The sequence below is a fragment of the Drosophila mojavensis genome, unplaced genomic scaffold, assembly GCF_018153725.1.
Source record: "Drosophila mojavensis isolate 15081-1352.22 unplaced genomic scaffold, ASM1815372v1 contig_136, whole genome shotgun sequence".
Taxonomy (NCBI): domain Eukaryota; kingdom Metazoa; phylum Arthropoda; class Insecta; order Diptera; family Drosophilidae; genus Drosophila; species Drosophila mojavensis.
The window spans coordinates 4,772,965-4,791,507 of NW_025318667.1; the positions used below are offsets into that span (position 1 = coordinate 4,772,965).

Below are 18,543 nucleotides of genomic sequence, written 5' to 3' on the forward strand. Positions count from 1 at the left end.
GCAGAGAGGGAAGAGCAGGAGGTCAAGATGGGGCAGTGGGAACAGATAGCGGTCCAGTCAACAAGGAAGAGTCGAAGCTTCTGCTGCAAGCGAACAGGAAGCGGAGCCACAGCTAAAGAAAAACTGTAGTTAACTTTTCTTTTTTATTATGTATTTACACACACGCACGCATACATATATATTTATATATAGATCTATACATACATATTTATATATATACATATATATAATTTGTTGGAATAAAACAAACAATAACATTCGACAATTTGATTTGATTTTTTTAATTCTAAGACATAACGGAACTCTAAACAGATTAATGTATATATATATATATACATATCTGGTTAAAAAGCGAGATTTCAGTTAGTGTTTACATTAACTAATTAGATTTCCTCTGGCATATCCGATTGGCCTGTTAAATGATCCAATTAGCTAAGAGTAAATTGCCAATAAGCAGCTCTACTTCAAACAAGCTGGACGTGCAACATGTCTGTATGCATGTAGTATATCCGATTAGACTTCATTAGAATTCCGAGTCTTATCAGCTTGCAATAGAAATAGTGCTAGCTGCTAATTCCATGAAATCTGTAAAATTCCAATCAGCAAAGCTCATAGCTCTTATTGGATTTACATGTTGTTCAGCTGGAATAACTTAACTGTAGAATTAGTATATATATGTATATATAAATTCGATTTACATATAGAATAAATGCGGCTCTTCATGTGTAGCTGAAGAGAGAGAGAGAGAGGGGGAGACAGAGAGAGAGAGAGGGGGAGACAGAGAGAGAGAGAGAGAGAGAGAGATGAATGAGAATTCAGTTTTGCGACTGATTCGAAATATGTGAAAATAAACAACAGATTAAACTTAGATTATATTACACAAAACAAAACAAAATACACTGAATTTAATTATTCTTGAATTATACAAAATACAAACAAAATCACAAATTTCACAGATTAAAAACTAACTAAAATCACTTAAAATTGGTCTTACAGCTGGAATTTTTCTTTCAATTGGATGATTAATATTTCTTCTTCATTTAGATATTAGTTGAATCACATTTAATTGGCCTTTACGACAATAATATACCATTCAATTGGATATCTAAAGTGCATTCCTATTCAGTTTACATTTAGCCAGGAAAATTACATTTAATTGGGTTTTACAGCAAGAATTTAGAGTTCCATCTGCTCATGTTTTAGTTTTCAATAAATGCCAATCGGAATTGCGTTCATCAATTGGAAGTCTATGCAATGGGTTTGGATTTCACTTTTAATTTTCATTCTATTTAACTAATTATTGGATTTCAGAAAATCCTCTTATCCTAGACCAATTGGAATTCGATCCAATTGGGTTTTGCGTTTTAGAAGCTCGCTTCAATTTGTTTTATACTTGACTAACTGTTGGAAATCTCGAGTCTCGACATCAATTTGCATCCAATTGGATATACAGTTTGATTGGATATTTGTTTACATTGATTTGCAAATTGGAATTGAATTCCAATCCAGCTGGGAATCGCATGCGCTTTGGGTTTACAGATCGAATGCGAATTCGAGCTCCCCATTTATGTTTGCCTTTTGATTTGATTTTTGTTTTTTTTTTTTTTTTTTTTTTTGCTATTTTCTAATACAATAAATAAGTTTTGGTTTAGTTATCTGTTTGATTTGTGATATCTGATTCAATTGGTTTCAAATTGGACTTTCAAATCGATATCAGATTCAATTGGAATTGCATTGAATTCGTTTAACGGATACGAAATCCACTTACAAGTAAATCTTTCTCCTTCCGTCTAGCTGGTTTGATTTTGGTTTTTTTTTTTTTTTTTTTTTTCTGTTTTGTACTTGCTAGGCAGTCTCCACTGTACTATCTGTGTGCTTGCTTAGGAGAGGCCCAGTTTGGGTTTCTCCTTGAAGAAGTAAACGTCATCGCAGTCGCAGTGCTGCGATGCCTCCAACTCCAGCAGGACGCGCTTGATCACCGGCAGAATGTGCTTCCTAGTGGCCTGCACGTTGTGCTGCCTCAGGAAGCTGCCGCCCATGAAATTGGTGTCGAGTGCGTGCGGACGCAGATCGAGCGGGGGCGTCGCGCATGCCAGCAAGGCCTGGCGTACACGCTCCACCAGCGGGGCGTGTCCGGATAGCGAGATGAGGGCCACGTCGCGCATCACCTGGCCACCCTTGACCGGCGGCACGTACATGCCCAGCAGAACCAGGAGATTGGTGCCGCAACCGAACTGGCGTATGGCATTCTCGGCGTCGGGCAGATCGATGAAGTCGCGTGCCAACATGGGCAGCCCGGCCATGGGCACCATGTGACGCTCCGTTTGCAGGCGCTTCATGTCCTTGCGCAGGACCTCGACGAGACTCAGCTTGCTGATGTCCGCACGCGCTGCCACTAGCTCATCGAAGAGCTGACAACGCAAACGCCTGCGCTCGCCATCGTCCAAGTCCTCCCTCTGCAGCTGCTCCAGCTGCTCGACCATTGCCAAATCGCGGGCACAGAAACGCTTCGCGGTTGGTGAAAAGTTGATGGTGTCGAGCACAATTGTGGCGTGCAGCAATTTAGTGACATACGCGGAGCGTGGCTCCTGCTCAGCCATGTAACGTTCGCCCACGAGTGTGGCGCAGGAGCCCAGCTCCGGTTCGATATGGCGCACACAGTGCACCGGCAAATGACTTACTGCTGGATGTTTCTCCATCGGTCTGTGGTCGAGAATCTCACCGACATTCGCTGCCCAGCTGTTGACGTGATGATCGACCAGGATGACATTAATATCCGGATTAGTCAACTTCTCTGGCAGATCGTCGCGAAAGACGAGCATTTCTGGAGTGATTTGACACTTTTGGAACATGTGACACACCTCCGTTTTGAGAGGATAATCGATCCGTGGTATATTCAATACAGGCACAAAGTCCTGGTCCTTCTGCCTGCCCGCATAGATGAAGGCGAGCGTCAATGCTGAGACAGCCGAGTCCAAATCGCACGACTCATTGCCTATCACTAAATTGAGTTTGCGTTGCACTTCCTGTGTGGGCGGAGGCCTGGGCGTGGGCGTTCGCCGAGCTGTCGTCGAGCTGGCCGCCTTATCGGGTAGGTACTGTAAATTGAAATCCAATATAGCTAATTAAGGTGAAAACTTATATTAGTGCACCGTCTCACTTACGCGGCTCAGCGTGGAACGCGAATGTAACAGGAAACGCAAGAGACACATTTGCTCAGACGTAGCAGTGCGCACACAATTTTCACATGAAATAAATAACAAACGGCACTGTGGAGCTCCGTGTGAAAAGCCACAAATGTCAACAGCAAATCGGGTACACACGATAATCGCAAGCAACAAGTATCGATAATGATACGGGGCTGGGATGTGGTAGATAGAGAGAGTGAGAGAGAGCGAGAGAGACAGGGAGCTGCCATTGAAACGAACATTCGCGATAAGTGCAAGCAACAAGTATCGATAGTATTTGATAGCTTCGCGCCAAGAATTTAACAATAAGCAGTTGCGGTTGGAGTTTGAAAAACTACTGTGCAATCGATTCAAGGTATAAGCAACAGGTATCGATGAACTTTGAAAGTGGCTTGTTGCGGGTTAAATAATGTCCAATTATTCGACTTCAACTGTTTTTTAATAGTATACGTCGACCTATGTTGTGATTATTTGCTAAACATTCATGAGAGTAGAAAATGCAGCTATTCAAATAAACGTAGATTTGAGATAATCCATTTTTTTCACTATCAGAGAGCCTGTAAACTTCAGCTAAGCTTTTTTAACAAAGTCTCCTGTATCCAAGTAACTCTTAAAATATTTCTGCTAAGCTGTCATTAAAGTTTCAGCATCACGTTGGATTGTTTGATTGTCTGCTGTACAACATTTTGAACATATATTCCAACCGTTATGCAATGACTTTAACGGATGCGTAATAAAACATATCGATATAGCTGACCAATTCAAATATCGTTACGCAATATTTTAAAACCCAGCAATAATCAACAAAAATGTGCCGGTCTCATTATATTTGCAAACCCCCAAGCCTTGAATAGTTCGTGTACTTGATGTTGAAAATGTCACTGATTTAAAAACAAGCGTTTAAAAAACATCGCATTTTATTCGACCTGCTGATTACCCGCAATAGCAGTAAATATCATTTTGACAATTAATGTTGCCAATCGATAGCAAATTTCTAGCCATCCCTACTTTTCAATTAAACGGCATTTTTGTGCGCGTCACATTAGATATCAAAGTTGTTTTGCTACATTTCACAAATATCTGCCGATCTTTGTGGACCGTAACAGGCGATTGCATAGAAGGACAATGGATACACCGCGTCGCAAACTGCGCAACCTGCACATGGAGAATGTGCAAAACAATAGCACACCGATCCGAATACCACCATCACCGATGCTGAAAACACTTGGTCATGGCACCGGTGTCAGTGTCTATCGCCTGGATAGGTCACCAAAGCTGGGCCGCATACGTTCACCGTGGGCGGTCAAACGCATCACACAACGCACCAGGGCCAAAAAGGATACGCTGTTCAATGACCGCATCATACACGAAGCAGCCATTTTGCGGTGAGTCCCAACTCCTTGCACCATTTTCATTTTTCGATGGCCTGATTGCACATATGCATATGTATTTTCCAACTAATGCTGTATACTACACACACACACACGTGCGTGCACACACACACCCGCTTACACACTTGCACGCATGTATACACACGTGGGCGAGCCGTTGGCTATACGCGCGAGTGTTTGTGTGTGTTTGCGAATGCATGCGTGTGCATATGCGTGTGTGGCTGCTGCGTCGCTCATGTGTGCGTGCATTTGGTGTACACAATTGCGGTCCCATACCCAGTAGCAAATTTGATGCAGAAATCTAGCTGTGCATCCTGCAAGAATTAGAATTAGATGAACAAATTCTCTTAGTTGTCATGATCAAATGACATTCAACAGCTTCAATAAATGTTCACCAACAAAATGGCATGTCCTTGAGAGTGACTAATCATCATTTAGGATATAAAAATATAGAACTCACTCTAATGCTAAATTTTCTATTCATACGATAACTGCTTATGTGCTAATATCGCCGTTATATGATCCATTTTCAAGTACAACTGGCAGACAGTTATGTTTACATTAAATAGGGAATGCATCAAATTTCCAACTGGGTACAATATAGTATTTCAATATATGTACCTACCTGCACACACACACCCAAATGTATACAACATAAATACATGTCTCTTATGTTTACACACAGCAAACTGAACCACCCAAACATAGTCGGGTTTCGTGGCGTGATTAAATCGTCGGAGGGCGTCGATGCACTGGCCTTGGAAATGTGCAGCACATCGCTGGGCTCCATATTGGAGGAACGCCACGATGAGGATCTCGGACCGCTGCCCGCCAAACATACATTCAAAATGATCATGGACATTGCTCATGCTCTGGACTTTTTGCACACCGAGGCACGTCTGCTGCACGGCGATCTGAAGTCCTTCAATGTCCTGGTCAAGGGCGAATTCGAGATCTGTAAATTATGTGATTTTGGCGTTAGCCTGCCTCTGGACGAGAATGGCGAGATCAACTTTCACAAGAATCCCCAGCTGCAATATGTGGGTAGGTGTACTAGCTGCATTAGCTATATATATGAATATACATAATATATTGTTGACTTTTAATATATATTTGTATTGCGAACAGGCACTCAATTGTGGTCCCCGCCAGAGATAATGGACGAGGTGGATATTATTGATAGCAAAGCAGATATCTTTAGTTTCGGCCTGATCATCTATGAGACACTGGCCCTGGTGCCGCCACACACGCTGGAACTGGACGCCGCCTTCAATAGCAGCTCCATCATTGACTTGGAAAACTCGCAGGAGCAGCGCCGCCAGTTAAACTACACAGATGAGGGAAACATGAGCGTCACCGATCTAGATGGCAGCGTTAAGGATGCTAATGCTGCGGCCGATGCCCTTGTGGACACCGACGAGGATGATACCAAAGAGAATGACATCTCCGACTATTCGCTCAGTCATGTGGAGCAGGCGTATGGCACACGACCACCATTGCCCGTGGCATTCCAGCTGAGCGACGATTACAATTGTGTTGTCGAACTGTTCTACTTGTGCACCAATGCCCACAGCGAGGATCGTCCAGCGGCACGCACCATTTGGCAGTGCTTCGAGAACAATGCGGCCAATGTGGTCACAGCCAGTGATTCAGCCAGCGATTAATATCATAATTATTTGATATCATTTTAATCTGGCTGCCAATTAGCAAACTCTAAATGTTAACTATAAAAAAAAAAACATAGTTTAATAAGCGCTCTAAATGTAACTATATTTGTCTCCCTCTCTATAGAGATGGTCCTTTCCTTGTCATCCACAAACTAACGCACTCCCTCTCTCTCTCTCTCTCTCCACTCTCTCTGTTGGCTTACATATTTTTCTTGACCTCAACTTAGTGATTAATTTTAAATTATGGAATCAATTTTGCATGAGCTTAACCCCCGATGTATGTAACTCCTGCTCCTTCTCTCTACCTCTTTCTATATGTATAATTCCCTCACCCACTTGCTGTAAAAAAAATGCATCAACTGCAAAACATTGACAAAGGCCAAAACAAAATGAAAACGTGAATCTGTATTTACACATATTTCAGAATTAGATTTTAAGACTCTACATATACATATATTATAAATATTCCATGTATTCCATTTACGCTATATACAAAATAGCTAAAAAAAAAAAAAAAAAAAAAAAGAAAAACAAAAACAAAATAAACCAATGTTCGTTCATTTTTGTCCATAATTCGCGAATAAACACATAACAAAAATATTTTGACTTTGTATTTGTTTTAAGCTTTATAGAGATGTTAGATTTTAGCTGATGCAATATATAGTAAAATTTTCTATTGAGGTAGAGCTCCATGGAAGCGGTAAGATGGAGGATGGAAGATGGAGCTTGAAAGATGAAATATCTAAGATGGATGGTGGAAGAGGCAACGTAGTGATAGAAGATAGGCGATGGAAAGTAATAAGATACGTAAACATGAGATAGGAGATAGATGAGATAGAATGTAAATAATAAAATATTGGAGATAAATTATAGAATATAGAGTCAGCCCGACTACGTTTCGCTTTTTGATGACCTAAACTAAAAAATCTAAAATTTTGACTTTATTTTTTATTTTAATTAGTGTCCGTTAAAGTCCGTTAGATTAGAGGTCAAGTCCTAGCCAATCAGTTCTGTTATACCATCCACTCTTTAAGCTATTTCACTTATTTATTCATAGATTTTCAACATGAGCTTACAAAAAAAAAAAAAAAAAAAAAGTTTAAGCTTTTTTTTTCAGTGCACTGAGAAGTGCAGCCAAGATTTATTCAAAATACATTCACAATAATATTACGTGTTGTCTTTTCTTGATGTTTTTGTTTTCATTGTTGTCAGTGTATATAGCTTTATATATATGTAGCATATAGTCTATATAGTTGTTCGATTTGTATTTAGTTAGTGGTATACGCAATACTCGTTTATTGTTATCTAATTTGCTTTTAACAATATTTTTAGCCGCTTAGCTAATTAATATGTAGATTTATATAGAGTGTGTGTTCTGTAGTTTCGATAAACTGTTTAACACTAAGCTTTAGCCGATTTATATCTGTTTGGTGTATATATATCTAAAATATGTCTCTCATATGTTTTTTTTCGTTTGTTTGTTAACTTGATTTTCAATTGATTCGCAAATTTGACTACAATAATAGAAATGTGTATAAAAAGTTCTATATATATATATATAAATATATAGTCTAGCTCATATCGTGTGTGTATATATTGTATAAAACGTTATGCGTTTCTATATAGTTGTTGTTGTTTTTTTTTTTTTTTTTTAAAGGCGCTGTTGGTGTTTGTTTTTTAAGTTTTCTAAAATTCAAATTGGACGAAAGAACATATTTTAAAAGCAAATTTAAAAAAAATAATAATAAAATAAATGTTATATAAAATAAAATAAAATAATTTATGTAAATATATATATATACTTTTTCAATTAAAGTGCGCAAAAACAGATTTAAAAAAATAGTAATAATTTTTAGACAGGACGAACAAACATTTCTTTTTCTCTTCTCTTTTTTGCTTAAGTTTTTAAGTAGTAAGTACATGTTTGTGTGTGTGTGTGTGTGTGTGAGTGTAGGTGTACATATATGGAATGCAATGTTTCGAGCTTGTGGGCGTGGCTAATTGCTACAAAGACAATTCCGTTTGGAAGTCAACTTTATCGCACTCTCCTCTCTCTTTCTATCTATCTCACTCTAACTAGTGTAACACATCTCATATCGATAAATATATATGTATATATGTTTAACAAGGACATTAATGCTTATGCAAAATATATGAATTAAAAATAAACAAATGTCTATGCACAACAAATATTGGAAATGGAAACGTTAGACGAAATGTGGAATGTGTGTGTGTGTGTGTGTGTGTTGGTGTTGCATATATCTGCATATATAACATATATATTAAACATGTGTATGTGTATGTGTATGTGTGTGTGTGTTGTCTTTCATTAGCATTTGCATCCATTTACAAATGCAAAACTCCATCCTTGACATCACTGGCCATTATTGTGGATGCATTCGATGCAGCTTGTTTATGATGCATGGACGGCGACGAGGACAATTGTTGACTGTTGCTGTTGCTGCTGCTGTTCACTGTCACACAGCTAGCACCTCCTCCTCCAGCAGCTGCTGCAGCGCCTCCTCCATTGCCACCGATGGGACTCTCGTCAAGCGTTACGCCAGTTAAATCAACGATGTCATCCTGATCATCATGCTCCAGCTCATCGGATGTATTGGTGTGATTTGTATGATGTGATCCGCTCGATAGCTGACTGTTTCTTGAGAAGGAGCCGCGATGTGTTGACGTTAAGGTGCGCTGATTTGCTGGCTTCACAGTGATGATCAAATTTGAGCTATTTGCTACCATCATATCGGTTACCTAGTGTACAACAAAGAGCAGTTAAATGAATCATTTAATGGCAATCTACAATTACTGCACTTACCTGATCCAGCGTCTTGCCTGCCACCTCAATGCCATTAACTTCGATGACTTCATCGTTGACAGCGAGTAATCCAGTGCTCTCAGCCAGTCCACCAGGCACCAGACGTGATATAAAGATGCCTGGCTGCTTCTCCAATCCGTTGGCCGTAACACGCACGGAGGTGCCATCTCGTATATAGAAGCCTAACGGCTTATCGCTTCCATGCTTCAGCAGGCGGACTCGTCGATGCGTCTCTGGTACAATGTCCACATCAATGATGGCCGAGACCTGGCGAAAGTCGTGCGGTATGGATATGGATGGTGCTTTGGTCTTAACGGGCGTGTGGCCAAGTATGCTGCCAATCAAATTACGCGGCTTCATTGTGCCAAAGCCCGAATACTCGTTCAAATCGTCTGTGAATTAATATACATATATTTATATTTAAAGTTATAAAGCTGACAATATCATTAATCATGAAACGTACCTTTACGCTGAACTATGACTCGCAACAGCGGTCGCGCCGTCTTCAATGCACGCCCAAAGTTGTCGTCGTTGTTGATGGGCAGCAGATCGTTGTCGCAAGGATCAATGTAGAGTATTAGAAATTGTATGTTGGTCAATTTGTGCAGCTGCTCGATCAGTGAGGCGAACTTATCGAAGCTCTGTTCTGGCTCGTGGCGCTTGAAGCTCCAACGTCGGAACTCCGCATCGAACTGAAACAAAGTGTTATTCATTATTTGGCTAAGCAACGAATCTCGGAGACAGGGGATAATTGACCAATTTGCAAGATTAACTAGACGAAATTAATCGGCAACATTCTGGCAACGCTGCCCAACTGTTGCTGCACGCATGCACAAACAGGTAAAGACGACAACAATGTGATGTAAAGCAAATGGTTACATTTCTGGATGAACTTGACAAAATATCATACATCAGCTGGCAATGCCGCTCAACTGTTGCTCCACTCAAAAGCAAACAACAACAACAGCTCGTTTCTGCTGTCATTTCCAGCAGGCATGAATCAGCAGTGCCGCCGCCGTCGTTTCCACTATCTCTCAGTATGACCCAAACAAATTGGTCCAAAAAAGTATTACATTTGTATCTTTTGTGCAGGAGTCCTGCTTGCTTAGCTCACCTTTGATTTCACCTCAATTAGATTCGTTTCGGCATTTGCTGCCTGCGCTGCGGTTGTGTTTATTTTATTCTTCGACATTTTTACTTTTTATATCTATTTTTTTGCCCACTTCCAATTGCACACACACAATTTTTACAGCAACAACATCAACGCGCAACTGATGCGGTGCGTGTTCATTCAAGTTGCCGTCGCGGCGACAGCCAAACGTGTTGGTGCCCAGTTAAGTTAAAAACAAATTGTATAATAAATTATAATTCGAAAAAATTCTAAACTAAAACTAAATTATGCGTTGGCGTTTGGGTAAAAAAAACATCGAGACATCGCGATTTTTCTTGCAGCGATCACCAATATAGTTGTTGCATGCATGTATCGATATATTTTTAAATATAGTATATAATCGAGAGCAATTTAACCATAATTAAGTGGAATATTGCCATAGCAAATAAAACAATCAAAGCTGCTGAATATATTAAGTATATGAACATCATAATTATGAGAACAATTTTTGAATTCGTACAAAACGTCTAACTTATCGATGACTGTTATTTGAAGAAATACTAAAAAACCACCGCCCCTAGTATTTATCTGCATATGGCAGCACTAATTGCACAATCGCATTAGATGAAAATTTAAATATGAATAGGAAAAATGAAGATATATTGCCATTTAAGCGTTGTACATTTTAAAAACATTTCTTTTAAATAAAATATTATTCATTAAATTAAAATAATTTAAATAATAATAGCGTAGGAATTTATTGCGGGACTGTCCAATGCGATAAACACGAGCGAGACAACACTAGTGCATGCGCATGAAAGGAGTATAGATAGCTGTTTAATGGTGCAGACCATAGTTCCATATGCATACGCTGCATTTAAGCAAAGATAACAATTAACATTAGTAAGGTACAAAATTAAATAACCTAGTGAGCCTACTTGCTGTTAATCAAGCAAGTTGAAATTGTTATATTACAAAATAGAATTATTCGATGCGACGAACTTGAGGTGAGCAGAGTGTGTATGCAAAGCATCGAGCAAGAATCTAAATAGCCGACAGTGTAGCGCATACCCTACGACGAGGGTTTCTGTAAATGGAGGCTGTTTTGTGTGTGTGTGTTTTGTTGTTGAGCGTGTAGAAGTGTGCAATTGAGTAGAAACAGTGTGTGCGCTTCATTTATTTCTTTTTGTTGTGTTTTTTAAATGTTTCGAAAAGCCAATAGCCAAATAGGAAAACAAATCGATTACAAACAACAACGACGAACAGCAATTAAACGGGCGCAAAGTGGAAAAACAGCAGCGAAAACGAAAACGAAAACAGAGCCAAAAACGTTTTCTCTCTATTCACGAGACGACGCCAGTGAAGCGATACAGTTAGAATAGCTAACTTAATCAAAGCTTCCAGCCAGGACAGTTGGAAAAAAAACCGATTATTAAGCAAACCTTGAGACGCACACATACACATACATTTAAATACAGAGAGACGCAGACACACACATATATACATACGTACGCATACGCACGAAAGCAGACGCAGCAATGAGTTCGGTAATGTAAACAAATGAATAAAAACAATATATATATAAATATAAATATTTATATTTTGTTGTTGTGGTTTGTTTTTAGCAATATTCGAATGTGGAGAATCTGTCGCCGCAGACCATACGGCAGGTGATGAAGGAGCTGCAGGATATGGAAACAACACCACCCGAGGGCATCAAAGTCTTGATCAATGAGAGCGATGTCACCGATATACAGGCATTGATCGATGGACCAGCTGGAACACCATATGCCGTTGGCATCTTTCGTGTGAAGCTAACGTTGAGCAAAGATTTTCCACAAACGCCGCCAAAGGCATATTTCCTAACCAAAATTTTCCATCCAAATGTTGCGGCCAACGGTGAGATCTGTGTGAACACCTTGAAAAAGGATTGGAAGCCAGATCTGGGCATTAAGCATATATTGTTAACAATCAAATGTCTGCTCATCGTGCCCAATCCCGAATCGGCGCTCAACGAGGAGGCTGGCAAAATGCTGCTCGAACGCTACGACGATTATTCGCAGCGGGCGCGAATGATGACGGAAATCCATGCACAGGTGCAACAGAGTAGACTTAATGAGACATACTTTAATTTTTACATGTCATCGCATCTATATTATCTGATATTAATGTATGTACGTTTTTGTTTTTAGCCTGTGAAATGTGGCGTTAGCGATGCCAAAGATGATGATGGTCCATCGAATAAGAAGCATGCGGGTCTGGATAAAAAGCTGCAGGATAAGAAGAAGGAGAAGCTGCTCAAGGAGAAAAAACGCATGCTCAAGAGATTATGAGAGGCATAAGCAATATATATATATGTATATATGCATATATTTATATATATATTCTTCAACAGTAACAAATATATATTTGTATATATGTATATATATGCATGTATATAGTTGAGCAGCAACAACAACCAACTATATATGTATATATATATATATATCTATCTAAAAGTAAAGCCAGCAGCAGGCATACATCTACAGTGAACAATAGCAAAAGGCAACCAACTGAAGATAACTTAAACAAAATATGCAAAAACTTGGCGAATTCTTAAAACTGAAACGGAAACAACAAAAAAACAACAACTCCAAAGAAAAGTGCATCCAGTTACATATATATATATATATATATATAAAGCAAAACATAAATATAATATATATATATATATATATAAACAAAAAGAAAATAAATATAATATATATAGAAAACAAAACAGATTTAAAGCGAGCTAAGAAAATTAAAAAAAATATTGTTCAGAGCAAGAGCTGATCTGATTTTTAGTTTGTAGCAACAAAAAAGGAAAAACAAATATATGTATGTATGTATATCTATATATAGTTCGATCCTTGCTACACACACATAAAACATAAAACATCGCTTTGCGCGCTAGTTTTAGCATAATTTATAATATCTATGTAAATTAGTTTAAAAAACTCACACACACATATACACATGCAGCTACAAAGAGCGTTAGAGCGAGTGAGAGATAATACAACATTCACATGAAATTTACACTCACACATGCACTATTTGCTACAGTCATTCACACACACACATTCACTCACACACATTAGCCCACACATATAATTATTCTTAGTGCTTTGGTTTTTAATTTGACAGTTACCAACTTTTAAAATTTTGCAATATATATATTTTTTTAAAATTTCTAAATATATTTAACCATTTTTTTGTTAGATTTAAAACGCTTTTTTAAGTTTTAAAAAGTTAATTTCTCTCATTTTTTAATCTTGAAATTTTTCCTTAAATTTTAAATACTTAATTTTTTTTTTCTTTCTAATTTGGAAATTTTTAAATTATTAATTTCTTCTTTGTTATTCGACCTTCGCGCGCTTCAACTAAAAAATAAAGCAAATACAAAAAATTGTCCTTATATTTAAGCAATAATAAGAAAAAAATAGAAAAAATGCTTGAAATATATATAATATTGCCAATAGATTTTGCTATATAATATTTAAGTTCGCGAATTTTTCAAAAATTAGTTTGATTTATTCATTTTATTTTTTTTGGGCACTTCGTGAAACAAGAAACAACTTTTTTTTCTTAAATTATGTACTTATAAAAAGGAATAATTCGAATTAGTTAAAACAAGAAACAAATCAACTAAAATTAATATTAAAATTAAAATTGTGTGCCCTTCGAAAGATAATACTATACAGAAATTAAATTTAAAACTAAACTGCAATCTTTCAATTCAATTAACTTCATAGTTCAAAACCCGCAAAGATAAGTAAGAAAAAAAATATATATATATAGAAATTAAATACAAAAATTTCGTTAAATTTTGAAAACACTCAAAAAATGGCAAAAAAAAACTTTTAGCAAATAAAAGTGACATTTGAGAGCAAATTGTGTAGATCTTGAAAAATGGAATATATAATATATAAAAAATTTTATTTTCAAAAGAACAGATATATACATATAGATATAGATTAAAAGTATTTTTTTGTCGAATTGGTGCATTTGTTTTATCCTTAGTTAGCTTTCACTGTAAGCAATCATATATAAGATAGAAATGATCTGGCAACGCTTGTCTAGTCGCTGCACGTTCAAATTGTCTTTTGAAAACCGGAAGAGTGTTTCAAATATTCGATTCTACGAATTGCCAATGAGAGCTTACAGGTGTGTGTGTTTGTTCAAGTCTCTCTCTCCCCCTCTCTTTCTGTGTCATTCTTGCTTATTCGTTTGATCGCTCTCGAAACTCTCCCTAATTTGTGCGCTCTTTATTGGCACGCCAACGCTTACGCCAACGCCGGGCCAATATTCCAAGCGGCTAACCTTCAGCCCAACTTCGAAATTGTCGCAGCCACAGCAGCAGCAGCAGCAGCAACAACAACAACAACAACAACAGCAACGAGAGTTGCAGAATGCTTTCGCTCTCTTGCTCTATAAGAAAAAACCTGATGAGGCGCAGCAACAGAAACAACAACAACAACATTCAATGGCCAGTGTTGGACATTACATGACAACAGCGTAAGCTCGCTCGTTCGCTCACTCGCTCTCACTCTCTCACACTCGCCGTCTGTCTCTTCCAATGAAATGAATGGCGGGCTGAGCAGATGGACCGCAAAAGGCGAGCTAGTTGTGAATGTGATTTGCGGGCGGGGCGCGGGCGCAGGCGCAAGCGTGCGCGCGAGCTCGATCGCCAATACCAATTTGGCTGCCAACAACAACAACAGCAGCTAACAGCTAACAGCTCGCAGCTAGCAGCCAGCGAGCAGCAGGTAGATCAGTTGTGAATCTGGCACGGACGGACGACAACAAACCATTTAGCTTGGCTCGGAGCAACGCGCAACTCGCAAAAAAATAACACAAAAACGAAAAGCAAAAACAAAACAACAACAAAAAAAAAAAAACGTTTTGCGCGCCTCCTCCAAAACGTACGTGTGTATTAGTGTATCGATATTTATACAATATGTGTGTGTGTGTGTGTGTGTGTGTGTGTCGCCGTGTCGCGTTGCCCAGTTGCAATGTTTGTTTTTGTTTTGTGGCTGCGCGCGGCAAAAAAACAACAAAACACGCCCTGCTAATATAGCCTTACACACACGTGTGTGTGTGTGTGTGTGTACATATATGTGTGTGTTCGTGCGTGTTAGTGCATTGTATATATCGCATAGCCGATCGATAGATTGCAAATTAATCGAACATTTTTGTGTGTTTTCGCCACCTCCTCCCTAGCGATTATAAAGGGCATGGGCGGCGGGAGGTCGCGTGCCATGCCCCATTGGATAATTTGCTGCATCTGCAGCGCAACGGCGCGTGGAATGCGACAGTTATTTGCGCGCTCAACCGTTTTATTTGCGATTTAAGCAACATCTGTTTTGGCCAGTCAAAAAAAAAAAAAAAAAAGAAGCAATAATAAGAAATAGAGAGTTTCAGCTGCTTGTTATATACTGCATATTTATATATGTATGAACATAGTTAGGCATTTATGTAAATTCATATCAGCTTGACCTTGTCTGGCTGCGTGGGGAGTGCAGCCAGGAATGCAGCTGGAAGTGCGTACACAAATACATAAACATGTACACTTGTATGTATGCATAGTTCACATACATACATATATACATATGTATGTCTATGAAATGCGCTGACATTTTGTTCGCAATGTGTATGTTTGTATGTATGTACACATGTCAGTCAGACAACTGTCCGTCAATTTCCATATGCATATGCTAATGTAAATACGTATGTATGTATGTATATGTATCCCATGTATAAGCAATTCTTTTATATAATTTACTGTGTGTGTGGGACGTTTCAAACTAAGTCGCGCAAATAACTCGCTCATTTCGTCATTTCCAGCGGCTGTCAATAAATAAATAAATATCAGTTATATTTGTGCACAAACATATACACACACATACACACACACACACATAGCCGTGCACAGTTCCATATGTAAATATGTATTAAGCATCGCCTTGGAAATTTCAGTGTCGTAAAAATCCTCCAAAAACGCTTTTTCGTTTCAACTATTTTTGCTGTGTGGTGGGCGGCCAAATTGTTTTTTTTTTCTTTTTTTTTCAAGATTGAGCCAAATACGTCAAACTCATTTTGACCAAAAGCGAGTTTTTTCTTTGCGAGTGGGCGCCAAGAAACAAAAAGCAGCGCAGCAATTACACAGAGTCAAGAACGTGAATGCCATTTTTGGGGGATTTACCTACATAGCTAAAAGTTTTGATAGCTTTGAACGCTGTGCGGCAGGATCGTTACATAACCTCAATATAATGTGAAGAAGAAGATGAAGAAATAACAGCAAACTAAACAGTTATTAAGCGCATGCGTTGCCTCACCGAAGACAACAACCAGAGCTTTTGGCAGGCGTCGCCTAAAAGTAGGCAAGGGAAATTAGTCAAATCAAAAGTGCAGCCAACTGCAAGTACAGTGAAAGGTCGCTAACGTGAATAAATTTGAAACATATTTAATTAAAATCGTGCATATTAAAGCTTCTTCGGGCAATGTTTCCTAAAGTGTAGTTAGACGCAAGTAGAGTGAAAGTTCGTTAAAGCGAACTAATACTTAATGTACAAATATAACAATAAATATTTAATATAATATATGCATAAAAAAACATAAAATATAAAAAATTAATGTACAAAAAATTAATGTACAAACATTTTTTTAGTTTTTTTTTTTTTAATTTTGCAAAATAGGTGCTTAAAAATATGTAAATGAAAGTTTGGTGCTAAAAGGAGACTTAGAACGGCTTAGGCAGGGGCGCTGACAGAGAGAGTGGGAGATAGAGAGGGACTGAGAGCTTTCACTGTACATAGCCACAAAACTCTCCGATTCTCTATCTCTTTTGCTCACACACGCGAGTGGGCGTTGGAGGCGGCATGGCACTGAGCAAGACGAGCAAAACAAAAGCTGGCGCCAAGGAGGAGCAGAACGAACTGGTAAGTGAAACAAAAGAGATAAGACAAAAACAATAACAATAACAAATCCAAGCAAACTCATACAAATACACACGGCTATCTCTCTCTCTCTCTCGGTGTGTATAGAGCTTTGACTTAACAATGGTGGGGTGGGAGAGCGGGCGCGCACTTGGCTCAACGTGCGCGCGCGCGCGCTCAATGTGACTCAACGTGCGCGCCTCAGCTCGGTTCAGTTCAGGTGTAACAAACTAACGGTGCAGCTCGTGCAGCGCCGCAGTCGTCGACGCGCCCTCGTATCGAACACGCCGCGCGCACATTGGAATAGTCCTTTTATTTATTTCGTGTTTTTTTTTCTGTTTATTTACTTTTTTTTTCGTTATTTGTTTGACGTGCGACTTTGAATCGTGTTTTGTGCATTTTGCATGCGCTTGCGTGCAATAAAAAAGTTGGTTAAATATCGAAAGAACTATATACAAATGCAAATACGCATACATATATGAACATATACATGTGCATATTTTGCTTGTGACAGTTTTTGTTGTTTTTTTTTTTTTTTTTTGTTATTGTTAAAGTCTGGGGCCAACGCTGCAGTGACATTTCGTGCCCTTTTACACACAAACAACACACACATACATATGCAAGACGGAGTTTGCACTTGTTGGAAAATGTACTAGATTGGCTACTTTTTATTTCTCTAAAGACGATTGGTCCCTAATGTTTGACATTTCTTATTGCTCTCCTTTACACACACATTCAAAATGAATTGCCTCTTGCTTGCGAATGTACTTGATTCGGTACTTTTTATTTCCTTTTCATTCACGTACAAACGAATTGCCACTTGCTTGCAAATGTACTTGACTTGAAAATAGGATCAAGTATGGGAAATAAAAAGTACCCATTTCCCATAATTGATCCTTTTTTTTGGTGATATTGCTTAAATTTTTTCACAAACATATGTATACAGATTTTAGTTTATCTTTCACTAATTTTTGAAAATAAATTTCAATTTAATTTTTTAAAACCTTTTTTATATATCACCTTTTAATAATATTTGGCTTTGACCTTAAATTTGTTTAAAAAAAAATCTATTTTAATTTCTTGTTTTTGTCCTATACAATTAAAAATTAATGTTTATTATATATTTACTGCAATTTTACTTTTATATATATGCACATATTTTTAGATTCACTGTCGTGAATAATTTAGCTTCTATTATTTTTCTCCATTAAAAAAATATTTTTTAATTAAAACTTGGCTGAATTACAAACATAGTTTTCTAAAAAAAAATACTGTAACTTTTGATACTAATTAATTTGATCAAATGGCAACTATGCACACACACACATACACATAGATACACACACGCATAGATACAGCGGCAATCGGCACTCTCCAAACATGACGTTCTCCACAGGCACTCACAC

General features: G+C 38.1%; 5 protein-coding genes across 5 annotated transcripts in view; 3 read left to right on the forward strand and 2 right to left on the reverse strand.

Annotated features, from left to right (window-relative positions):
• Positions 1–257: 257 nt before the first annotated feature.
• LOC6585912 (exopolyphosphatase PRUNE1) lies at positions 258–3,346 on the reverse strand. The gene is made up of 2 exons (XM_002011500.4): positions 3,165–3,346; positions 258–3,098 (listed from the first exon to the last, which is right to left on the reverse strand). Exons 1-2 carry the CDS (start codon positions 3,210–3,212, stop codon positions 1,881–1,883), a joined length of 1,266 nt encoding a protein of 421 aa, XP_002011536.1. The 5' UTR covers positions 3,213–3,346; the 3' UTR covers positions 258–1,880.
• Positions 3,347–4,187: 841 nt separating this feature from the next.
• On the forward strand, positions 4,188–6,846 carry LOC6585913 (lymphokine-activated killer T-cell-originated protein kinase). The gene is made up of 3 exons (XM_002011501.4): positions 4,188–4,573; positions 5,265–5,623; positions 5,708–6,846. The coding sequence occupies exons 1-3, from the start codon at positions 4,314–4,316 to the stop codon at positions 6,241–6,243; spliced, it is 1,155 nt and encodes a 384-aa protein (XP_002011537.1). The 5' UTR covers positions 4,188–4,313; the 3' UTR covers positions 6,244–6,846.
• Positions 6,847–8,076: 1,230 nt separating this feature from the next.
• LOC6585914 (partitioning defective protein 6) lies at positions 8,077–10,524 on the reverse strand. The gene is made up of 4 exons (XM_002011502.4): positions 10,185–10,524; positions 9,534–9,762; positions 9,071–9,462; positions 8,077–9,006 (listed from the first exon to the last, which is right to left on the reverse strand). The coding sequence occupies exons 1-4, from the start codon at positions 10,260–10,262 to the stop codon at positions 8,593–8,595; spliced, it is 1,113 nt and encodes a 370-aa protein (XP_002011538.2). The 5' UTR covers positions 10,263–10,524; the 3' UTR covers positions 8,077–8,592.
• A 746-nt stretch (positions 10,525–11,270) lies between these two features.
• On the forward strand, positions 11,271–12,527 carry LOC6585915 (ubiquitin-conjugating enzyme E2 S). The gene is made up of 3 exons (XM_002011503.4): positions 11,271–11,728; positions 11,807–12,277; positions 12,374–12,527. Exons 1-3 carry the CDS (start codon positions 11,720–11,722, stop codon positions 12,512–12,514), a joined length of 621 nt encoding a protein of 206 aa, XP_002011539.1. The 5' UTR covers positions 11,271–11,719; the 3' UTR covers positions 12,515–12,527.
• A 2,223-nt stretch (positions 12,528–14,750) lies between these two features.
• The window catches only part of LOC6585916, a 32,733-nt gene continuing 28,940 nt past the window's right edge, over positions 14,751–18,543 (forward strand). The window contains exons 1-2 of the mRNA XM_002011504.4: positions 14,751–15,124; positions 16,898–17,140. Coding sequence (XP_002011540.2) covers positions 17,081–17,140 — 60 coding nt within the window. The 5' untranslated portion in view covers positions 14,751–15,124; positions 16,898–17,080. The remainder of the gene's footprint in view (positions 15,125–16,897; positions 17,141–18,543) is intronic.